We start from the raw sequence: 12,302 nt of genomic DNA on the forward strand, positions 1-12,302 counted from the left end.
TGATGGGGAAAGGGGGTGAATCTTTTAAACTTGCATGAAAAACGTAAGTGGGTGTGCACAGCAAAGGGTACTATCTAAAAAAGTATTAAGAACCACTGCTGTAAGAACTAACTCTTTGTAATCAGAGTATCACTACTCCTATGGGAAACTATTCAAATAATTAAATTTTCTTAACATCTCAGTAGATTAAAAGGTATCCTCACATTCTATTGAAATTCCAAGGATTATCTTCTAACGACATTATTTTGTCTAATCAGATGAACAATAATGCTTTTTTTCTGGAAACTTTAGTGTAAATATTCTTTAGTTAACTTTCTCAAACTTCTGAATGACACTGTATATAACACATTTTATAACTAAGGTCACTACAGAATACAGGAAGAATGGTGTAACCTCTAAATTCTAAATATTTATATATTCTATGTATACATATAAAATATGTGTGTTCTGTGTTCTATGGATAAGGAGAAATTAGAGATTAAAGAAAAACAAAGTGATTGTTCTTAAACATTGTAATGGTTACCAAGAGATGCTATTTAATCATTTCAGAAAGTCTTTCAAAATATAATAGATTTCATCTGTCAGAATGTTTTAGAAGAGTATAAAATACTTCTTTAAGGTATAAGAATGGATAAGGTAAACTTCCAGTCTAGAGCAAGAGTCTATAATCACATTCTATTATATACAGTGGATAATACAGAGTAAGCTTTTCAGAAGACTGCAAGGTAATTTAATTTTCTTCCTGTGAACATGACACTGAAACTTGAAGATACCAAGAATTTATAGGCCAGTTTATAAGTATTCTTTTATTCACATATTATATAGTTGATTCATTTTGGTCATATCTGCTTGGGAGTTTCATAACTACAACAGTGTAATTTAACAACTCAAGCCATGAATATGCTTAGAATAAATATGCAATATTTGATACTTTAATCCACGTCCATGTTTGAGCACCCTGCAGTTTCAACTTACCTAAACTAATACTAAATATCACAGCAAATCCATAGCAATTCTACAAAACAAAATCCATCAGAACAACTTCTTTCTGAACCACAAACAAAGCACTTCCTAGAAAAAGAAAGAGAAGACTAGTTCTTAACAGCCCACCTAGGGATAAACTAGATGTTACCAATGCTTCCTGCTGAGTTACTACGATCACAGTTCTTTGTGGCACAAATTTTTTAAGCAACCCTGGAAACAACTTCAAAGCTTTCACAGAACCCCACAGTGATGCGATTAAGATTTAAGTAAGCTGCCCTCTTACAAGGTGTTAGGAACTAGCTGGCAAAGCATGCTGAATTCTGTAGAGGGAAGGAGACTGGGAAAGATGGATGGATGGATGGAGGAATGGATGGAGGGATGGGTGAATAAATGGATGGATGAGTTGGAAAGTTGGGAGGAAATAAGTTTAAACCAATATAGATGAAGACATACTTATGAATATAGATAGATCTTCACTTATACATCTATATCTATATATATATCCATCATACATATGTGTGTGTATATATAACCATGTTGTGTGCTTGTACCTCATTAAATGCTTTTTGAAAAACTGATTATACAAAATGTATAACTTCAGTAAAGATTTTATTAAATACAGCTTTAGAGATTTAAAAATTAGGATTACCACTATTTGCTAATTTGAAAAAAACTGCTTATCTCCCACATTCTGTTTCTTCTACTCTTTCTAATATATTACTGATATTTATTTTTAAAAGGATGAACTGACAACTGATCAACTGATAAAAGATCAATTGAAATCTGATTCCTTAAATGTTGCTGTTTCCCAACTTATAACCTCAGACCTCTTCTTATTCTGAGCTTTGAGACTCTGATCTTCTCCCATAGCTTCAATGATAACCTACAAGAAGGAAACTTCCAATTTTATTTATATAACTACTGTGCTTCTCCTGAATCTAGACTCATATTTCAAACTGCCTACTGGCTATCTCTACCAACATATCATTGACTTTCTTTGTGAATTAAAGGCATGATTATAAATTCCTTTTCCTTAAAGTAAAAACTATAATATTAATATGCTTCATTTTGGGCTAGATGTAATAATTTTGAAATACACATAACTTCAACCTTTGTAAATTACTTACAGTCTATTCAGGGATCTTGATGTTTAATGAAATCAATAAAAATTTGTTTTAAGTAAAAAATACTTTTTCAAAGCAAGTAAGACCACTGAGTTAACTTTTGCACAATTCCAGATAAACATAGACCATACTTTCTTAAAATAAGACACACTATAAAGCAACTTGTAAAGAAATAAAGCAAAAAGATTTGCTTTTCTATCTTTTAAGGTTAATGCCAAAAAAAACTTTTAAACCTGCTTTTTAAACAGTAAGTCACCAGCTTCTGAAAAATACTATAAAATTAAATTTTAAAGTTTTTAATTAGACCCCCAAACCAGTATTTGTGGCTGATGTACATATACATACACAATTCTAAAAAAAAACCAAGAACTCAAAAGCTATTTCCAAGTATTAACTGCATCACCTAATAAACAACAGAATCAATACATATCACAAAAAGTTCGACTACTAAACAGTCACATCAAGATAAGGATCAATTTTTCTTCAGCAACCATGGGATAATACTTACAAAGAAGCCAAACTTAAAATTCTGATCAGATCTTCAAAACAGTAAATCCACTCCAATTAATATTTAGAAAAGGCCATAATCTAGAACCAATTTTCTATGAATACCTACTGTCTATGAATAAAACACTAGTGCAATAGCTCACTTAAAAAAATAAAATCAGAAAACTTAAAAAAAAAAAATAGTGTACTACCAAATGTAAACAGAATAGGAAATAAACTAGTAACCAAAATCCAAGTTATCACCTCACTTCTAGGAAACCTCTTTATGCCTTAAGAAGTTATAGCTTTTAATATCAATAACACAATTTTATTTTAGAATTATTATGGTATTTAAACAAATGTTGGTCTTCAAAGAAAAATTTGACTTTTTTGAAACTAAAATTGTAAAGATAAGACCTAGACTAATACATCAACAGAAAAAAATTGAGAAATCAACAAAACACACATATATATGAAAAATTGGTATAAGACAAGGAGCATTCCAAATCAGTGGAGAAAGAATGGACTATTGAACTCCTGGTGCCAGAGTAACTGACTATTGGCTAGCAAAAAAAGAAAGAAAGAAGGCGGGGTGGGGGGAGAAGAGAGAAAAAGAAAAAGGAAAGGAAAGGGGAAAAAGAATCCTATAATAAGTAGCCTCTAAGATGGACCTAAACATATTTCTACATTTTGGGAGGTGATAATATTAACACTAAGAAGCTATAAAGTTAAAAATATATAATGTAGCCTGTAGAGCAAGCACAAACACGAAAGAAAAATATTTTAAAAAGAAATACATAGAAATGGAATTCTAAAAAAAAAAATCATTCTTCCAGTTTCCAGTTTCCATGTAGGGAGCCTGGAAGTGATCACTTAGTCCTAACACCAAGTAAAAAGCTCAACGAACTGAAAAGTTAACATCCACAAGAAAAGTAAGGTCACACTGCAAACTGCTGCCCGCAAAATTGGAGAGACTGCAGGCAGATACAGAGAATTACAACTTAACAGAACACAGACTCACAAGCTGAAACCTCGGAGGGAATGAGAGCCGGGAGAGGAAAGTCTGCACTGTAATTGATAAATAGCAGGAGGCTCAGTGTGGAAGTTAAAAATTACAGAGGTATCAGTCTTAAGGGGGCCCCACACTTCTTTCAGTTTTACCTCCAGGAGCTTGACTAGGTTCTCACAGTAAATATCAGAGAAAAATCCCCTTGTACTTCCAAGTAGGGGGAGGGGAAAAGGAACCATTTAGAAATAAGCCAGAGCACTGGCTGCCCTCAGGGGAAACTAGTTAAGCAGAGCCTAACCTGCTGGGGTATTATGAGAGCCTAACTCACCTGGGGAAGGAAAATACCCAACTCCGGGTGGCTCTAGAATTCCACATGGAGGAAGGGGAAAAACCCAACTCCAGCACACTCTAACCATCCTGCCCCACCAAGGGGGAGGGGGAAAATTGAGAAACACTTGTAAAGTTCACAGTCCACAGGCATAGGCTCACTGGAAGGCTGAAACCGAGTCAAAGGACTATAGAACACTTCCCTTCCCCACACAACTCACCACCACATTACAAAAGGCCTATTTACAGCAATTCCGTTTACCTGGTACATCATGTCCAGCTAACAAGAAAAAATTACAAGGCATACCAAGAGGCAAAAGACACAAATTGAAGAGACAGAGAAAGTTTGAGAACCAGACATGGCAGGGACGTTGGAATTATCAGATCAGGAATTTAAGACAACAATGATTAATAATGGTAAGGGCTCTAAATGGATAAAGTAGACAGAATATAAGAACAGATGAGCAATATAAGCAAAGAGATGGAGACCCTAGGAAAGAACCATAAAGAAAAGGACTATGACAGAAATGAAGAATGCCTTTGATGGGATTATTAGTGGACTGAACACAGCTGAGGAAAAAAACTCTTAGCTATAGGATCTATCAGTAGAATCCTCAGAAACTGAAAAGCAAAGAGAACAAAGACTGAAAAAAAACAGAAGAGAATATCCAAGGATTGTGGGATAATTACAAAAGGTATAACATATGTGTAATGAGTATAGCAGAAGGAGAAGAAAGAGAGAAAGGAACAGAAGAAATATTTGAAACAATGATGACTCAAAAATTTCCCAAATTAATGTCAGACACTGAACCATAGATCCAGGAAGCTCAGAGAACATCAAGCAGGAAAAATGCCAAAACAAAACTACACCCAGGCATATCTTATTCAAACTACAAAAAATCATAGATAAATAAAAATCCTTAAAGAAAAAAGAAGAAAAACACACCTTACCTATAGAGGAACAAAGATAAGAATTACATCTGACTTCTCCTCAGAAACCATGCAAACAGGAGAGTGGAGTGAAATACTGAAAGCATTGAGAGAAAAAAAAAACACCAACCTAGAATTCTGCATCCTGTAAAATTATCCTTCAAAAGTGAAGGACAAATAAAGATTCTACTAGACAAACAAAATTGAGAGAATCTGTTGCCAGTAGACCTGCTCTGCAAGAAACATTAAATGTTCTCTAGAGAGAAGAAAAATATGAGTCAGAAACTCATCTACATAAAGAAAGGTAGAGCATCAAATAAGATATGAGTGAAGGTAAATTTTTTAATTTTTTTTTTATTTTTAATTGTTCAAACAGATAACAATTGTTCAAAATAATAGCAACAATGTATTTGATTATGTATATATATATCGTGTGTGTGTGTGTGTGTGGTAATTATGCTTATAAGTGAAGTGAATGACAACAATGATACAAAGGACAGGAGGAAGGAATTTGGGCTATTTTGTTATTATAAGATACTCTCATTACCTATGAAGGGGTACAGTATTATTTGAAAGTGGACTTGGATTAGTTGTAAAGATGTACTGTAAAAACGAAGGCAACCACTAAAAAGAGTAAAAAAAAAAAAAAAAGAAGTATAACTGGTATGTTAAGAAGAGAAAATGGAACCACATATAACGTTCAGTTAAAACCACAAAAGGCAGAATAAGAGTGGAAGACAAAAATGAGAACAAAGAACAAAGGCAACAAAGAGAAAACAGTAATGAATATGGTAGAAATTAATCCAACTATATCAATAATCACTTTGAATGTCAATGGTCTAAATACAACAATTAAAAGACAGATTGTCAGAGTTGATCCCAAAACATAACCCAACTATATGTCATCTACAAGAAACCCACTTTAAACATATAGACACATAGAGATTAAAATAAGTAAGCATATGAAGAAATGCTCCACAAAATACATATATCATCGAGGAAATGCAAATTAAAACAACAATGAGATACCACCACACATGTATTAAAATGGCCAAAATTCAGAACACTTATAACACTAAATGCTGGTGAAGATGTAGAGCAACAGGAATTGTCATTCATTGCTAGTGGGGATACAAAACGGCCCAGACACTTTGGAAGACAGTTGGCAGTTTCTTACAAAATTAAATATACTCTTACCAGATGATCCAGCAATCATACCCCTTAGTAATTATCTAAAGGAGTTGAAAATTTATGTCTACACAAAAACCCACACACGGAGGTTTATAGCAGCTTTATCCATAATTACCAAAACTTGGAAGCAACCAAGATGTCTGTCAGTAGGTCAATGGATAAATAAACTGTGGTACATCCAGACCATGGAATATTATTCAGTTCTAAAAAGAAACAACCTATCAAGTCATGAAAAGACATGGAGGAAGCTTAAATGCATATTATTAAGTAAAAGAAGCCAATCTGAAAAGACAACATACTGTATGACTCCAACTATATGACATTCTAGAAAAGATAAAACTATGGAGACAGTAAAAAGATCAGTGGTGCTAGGGGTTGAGGGGAGAGAGGGATTAATAAGCAAGCACAGAGGATTTTCAGGACAGTTAAATTATGCTGCATGATACTATAATGGCCTATATGTGTCCTTATACATTTGCCCAAACCCATAAATGTATAACACCAAGAACCCTCTTGTAAATTATGGATTTGGGATGATAATGATGTGTCAATGTAGGTTCATCTATTGTAACAAATATACCACTCTGTTGGGTGATATTGATAACTGGGGAGGCTATGCAGGTGTAGAGATAGAGGATATATGAAAAATCATTATACTTGCCGTTCAATTTTGCTTTGAACCTAAAACTGCTCCCCCCCCCAAATACAGTCTTTTTAAAAAGGGGGTGGGGGACAATTTTTTTTAAAGTAATACATTCTGTCACCTTCTACAAAAAATAAAAATTCAAATAATGGAAAAGAATGTAGGAAAAGGAACAGAGAAAGACAAAAAGGAGAAAAAAATAGTAATAAAACAGTAGACTTATTCTAGCTATAACATAATACATCAAATATTAATGGACAAAATAATCTAATTAAAAGGCAAAAATTCACAGAATAAATTTTAAAAACCAAGACCCAACTATATGCTATCTGCAAAAAATACACTTTAAAGACAGAGGTGCTTGAAATTAATTGGAAAGAAAATATATACAATGCAAACACTAAGAGAAGGCTGAGTGGTTATATTAATAACAAATAAAATAGAAATCAGAACAAAGGGAATTATCTGAGCTATAGAGGAACATCTTATATTGATAAAAAGTTCAATTTATCATGAAAAAAATGACAATTATAAATGTGTATATACTAATAAAATCGTCACAGAAACTGATAGCATTAAAGAGATAAACAGACAAATCCAGAACCACAGTTGGAGATTTTAAAACCTTTCAGCAAATGATAAAACTAGACAAAAAATTCAGTAATGATACAGATCAGTAGTTTTCAACAAAGGAGGGATTTGTCCCATGGGGAACATATTTCCCAAGGAAACATTATTTGTTGTCTCAATTTGGTGGGGAGGGGAAGGGAGGGATAATGGTATGTATGAGTACCATGCACAAGACAGCCCTCTCCAAAAACAAAGAATTATCTGCCCAAAACATGTCAACAGTGCCAAGATTGAGAACCCCTGCTAGATATGAAGAACTACATCACTTCGACCTTGTTGATATTTTTAAAATACTAGAATCAGGCTAAAATAAATCACAAGAAAACCACATGATCATATCAATTGATCCAGAACAGACATTTGACAAAATACCCATTCATGATCAAGGCTCTCGGCAAAACTAGGAAAACATGTGAACTTCCTAAACTTGATAAAGAGCATCTTAAAAAAACACCCTACAGCTAACATTATACTTAAAGGTGAAAGACTGGATTCCTTCCCCTTAAGATCAAGAACAATGAAAGGACGTACCAACACAATAAAGCAAGAAAAGGAAATAAAAGATATACAGACTGGAAATGTAAAAATAAAACTGTCCCTATTTGCAACAACATAATTTTCTATGTCAAAAATCTCAAAGAATATGGAAAAAAACTCCTGGAACTAATAAGTGAATTCAGCAAGGTCCCAGGAATCAAGATCACACTCAAAAACCAATCATACTTCTTCATTGTAGCAACAAACATGTGAAAAGTGATATTAAAAATGTAATGCCCCCTTACCTCACATCATAGATAAAAATTAACTCAAAATGGGTCAAAGACCCAAATACAAGAACTAAAACTATAAACGTCTTAAAAGAAAACATAGGGGTAAATCTTTGTGACCTTAGATTTGATAATGGCTTCTTAAATATGACACAAAAACACAATCAAGAAAAGAATACATAAATTGGACTTCATCAAAATTTAAAACGTATGTACTTCAAAGGACATGATCAAGAATATAAAAAAACAAGGCACTGAATGGGAGAAGGTATTTGCAAATCATATATCCTATAAGAGACTTGAATCTAGAATATCTAAAGAACTCTTACAAATTAATAATAAAAAGATAAATAACCCAATAAAAAACAGGCAAAGGATCAAAACAGACATTTCTCCAAAGAAGATATACAAATGGCTAGTGAGTACATGAAAAGTTGCTCAACACCATTAGTCATCTGGGAAATGCAAATCTAAACCACACCTTAAATACTACTTCACACTCTCTAGGACGACCTTAATCAGAAAGACATATAATTACAAGTGTTAGCCAGGATGTGAAGAAACGAGATCCCTTACTGCTGGAGAAAATGAAAAATGGTGCAACAACTTCACTAAACACTTTGGAAGTTCCTCAAATGGTTAAGCAGAGTTACCATGAGCCAGCAATAACAAAGAGGCCCTTTCATCTTCTTAAGCTCACTACTAGATAATTCTTATATCAAAAGAGAAAAATAAACTAAAATTACAGAATTTCTAGAAAATGATGATAATGTACATACTACATGTTAGAATCTCTGGGATACAATTAAAGTAGTGATCAGAAGAAAATTCATAGCCTTAAATACTTATATCAGTAGACTTAAAGAATGAAAATAAATAAAGCCTCAAACTAAAAAGATTTTTAAAAGGAAAGCAAATTAGCCAAAAAAAGTAGAAGGAAAAACAATGAAAGCAAGAACTGAATTAGAAAACCAAAAAACATAACTAATAAATAAGATGATTCATTGAAAAGCAAAATCACAAAATTACTAGCTAAAAATAATACAAAATAAATAACAAATTGAGAAATAACCATTGAAAACATAAAACTCAACCAGATCATAACAGACTACTTTGTACAAACTCCATGCAAATAAATATAAAAATCTTTATAAAATAGATAATTTCTGGGAAATGGAAAATTTGTAAGAGATGGATAACTTTCTAACTATTAGAGAAAGTTACTAAAACTCTTTCTCTATTGAGTGAGTTGAAAATTTAAACAGACCAAGTACCACAGAGGAAACTGATAACTTTTTCTAAGAACTACCACACCCAAAAGAGTCACCATGGCCAGGAGGTTTCACAGAGGAATGGACCAAATACTCAAAGGCCAGAAAATTCACTGTTATTTAAACTATACCAGAGAAAGGGGGGAAAAAATGAAAACTTGTGAAATATTTTATAAGGTAAATATGACACTGATAACTAAACCTGATAAAGAATACACACACACATAACTAGCCAATTTCACAAATAGTGATGTCACGATCAACTGACGTTCATTCCAGCCAAGCAAGGGTTGTGGAATGTCAGGAAATCTATTCATCTAATTCACCAGAACTAACAGATTCATTGGAAAGATCTGGCGATTACCACTTTAATCACATATTCAAACTTAGAACTACTTAGAACTATGGACCTCCTGATGGCCTCAGCATCATCTATGAAGTAAATTCTTACCAAGAATGTTTAATCCAAATCTAATCAAGTCTTTGACTGAACTTCAAGTTTATAGGAAATACCAATTAAACAATTCCATGAGGAAAAATTTCAGGCAAAACCAGAAATGTTTTACACACAACAAGACCACTGCCCTGGTCACGTCAGTAAGTCAATGCCATGGGGGAAAAAAAGTGGGGAGGTTAACCTAGATTAAGAGGAAATAAAGAAATATAACACCATATATCAACTGTGACTAGATTCTGGTTCAAAAAAAAGCATTTTAGGACAATACGGACAAGATGGTAGTCAGGAATGACTGCTAATTTTCTTATGTGTGATAATAGTGTTGTAATTATGTAGGAAAGTACCCTTATTTTAGAATATGCATTCTAAAGTATTTAGGAGTAAAATGTCATGATGTCTACAATGTACTTCTATATGGTTCGTACACACACACAATACCACACATACATAGATATATAATCACATACAAATAAAGTAAAAATGGTAAAATGTTAACAACTGTTGACTCTAGGTGATCGTTACACAGGTGTTCATTTCAACATTTCCTGTAGAAGAGTAGGCAAATAACTTCAAAAATGCCACCTTATTATTCAAGTGCTAAAACATAAATTGAAGCAAACTTCATTTAAAGCATCTTTAGTTTCATATATGAGTACATACTTTGAAATCATATTTCCAAAACCAATATTTAGATTTTTAAATTGATCAGAAAGTTACAATCACCAGAACAAGGCTCTCATTACTTACGGGCAAAAAACCAATAAAAATACTTAACACACTTACCGTGTGTCAGGCACTCTTCTAAGCACTCTTGCATAACTAACTCACTTAATTCTCTGAATAACCATGTGAGTAGATTATCACTACCTCCATTTTTCAGGTAAGGAATAAGCCATAGACGTCACACAATAAGTGGCAGAGCCAGTCTCCCAAGCCAGATTTTATAGCTCCAGAATCCACACTTTTAACAACTATTCTGTACTGTCCTCTCAGGTGGGGTAACCTATGTTTCTAGCAATACTGACTTGATTTTCCCGGGGTTATAACATCCTTTGATTTTAGTAATTTTAATAATCTAAAAGTATCATCAAACAGAGAATCACAAAAATTTAGATACTACTACATTTACAAGAATGCATTAAAATGGCTTCAGGTGGTTTAAGTAAATATTTAGTTACCTAACGATCTATCTATAGTCTTACTAGGGGATCGATGATTATAACAAACATCTTCATAAACTGAAAGATGATCCCATCTTCATTAATATACATGACCGTATCTTTATTCTCTGGGATAAAGATGGAATCAAAGCAGTTCTCAACAATAAAAATAATTATTCCTGAAATGGTAAAAATTCTTTTATGCAAAATGTTTAACTTCAACAGTTTACCTAACTGAAAAACTTACATAACACTTTGTAGCATTTTGTACAAATCTTATTATTCCACGTGGAACATTTTCAAATTGATAAAAATGAAAATTTTTTTAAAATGAGAAGATATCTTAAAAATAATAATTGATTTAATAGAGGTTAATGAGCCCGAAGCAAATTACAGATCTAAATGATAAAAGAAAACTACCGTTTATTTTCTTAGGTGTGATAACGGTATTGCAGTTATGGAAAAGATCTTTAATTAGAATTTATGCAAGCCATGTTTTAGTTTGGCACATCAGAGAACCCTCTAATTTTTTAGTAAACAAAGACTAATGGGCATTGTTACTATATAATGTCAATCTTTATTTTTTTATAGGCTTAAAAACTTAAATAATATAAGTATAAAATTAAATTTTCCATCAAATATTGGGTTGACCAAAAAGTTCGTTCCGTTTTAAGTAAAAATAAAAGACACATTTTTCATTTTCACCAAGAACTGTGTTGAACAACATATTCCCTAACCAAACAAACTTTTTGGCCAGCCCAATATTTGCAAGACTGAAAAATATATGTGGAAATATTTCTCCTCCCTGGACCATGATAAACAATAAGCAAAAAAAAAAAAAAAAAAATCTCTAGCTGTGATGGTGGACAGTAAATCAGTTCTATTAAATATGTAGGTATGTAAAAGTTTACCTGCTTTTTCTCTCAATTAGAATGGCCACATAAGAAGCTGGCAAAGCGGCACCAAAGCCGGGACTCCATGAGTAGAATTTTCCAAGTATCTTCCTGAAATTGAAATTTGGAATGATTATATGAAATTTCAAGTTGGTCATTTTAGTTATTATGCATAGAAGTTCCCCTTCTCAGTTCACCCTCTATCTAAATGTCCCACAGCACCTCAAATTCAGCATGTCCAAAACCAAACTCATTATCTTTCTCCCCTATCTCCATGAACCTGTTCTTTCTCCTCTCTTCTCCTAGGTTAATGATATCAACAACTACTTATCCACCTACGTGTGACACTTTGAGACATCCTTGGCTTCTCCTTCTTCCTTATCCCATACATGAAAACATCCCCTTAAATACTTCCATGTACAATTTATCT

At 32.9% G+C, this 12,302-nt stretch overlaps 1 protein-coding gene across 4 annotated transcripts in view; it reads right to left on the reverse strand.

The window, feature by feature from the left end:
- Positions 1 to 12,302, reverse strand: part of TMEM135 (transmembrane protein 135) — a 252,500-nt gene that overhangs the window by 188,941 nt on the left and 51,257 nt on the right. For all 4 annotated transcript variants that reach the window (XM_061202749.1, XM_061202751.1, XM_061202748.1 and 1 more), the window contains exon 3: positions 11,891 to 11,983. In XM_061202749.1, the coding sequence (XP_061058732.1) occupies positions 11,891 to 11,983 (93 nt within the window). The remainder of the gene's footprint in view (positions 1 to 11,890; positions 11,984 to 12,302) is intronic.

The sequence above is a fragment of the Eubalaena glacialis genome, chromosome 10, assembly GCF_028564815.1.
Source record: "Eubalaena glacialis isolate mEubGla1 chromosome 10, mEubGla1.1.hap2.+ XY, whole genome shotgun sequence".
NCBI classification, from domain to species: Eukaryota; Metazoa; Chordata; class Mammalia; order Artiodactyla; family Balaenidae; genus Eubalaena; species Eubalaena glacialis.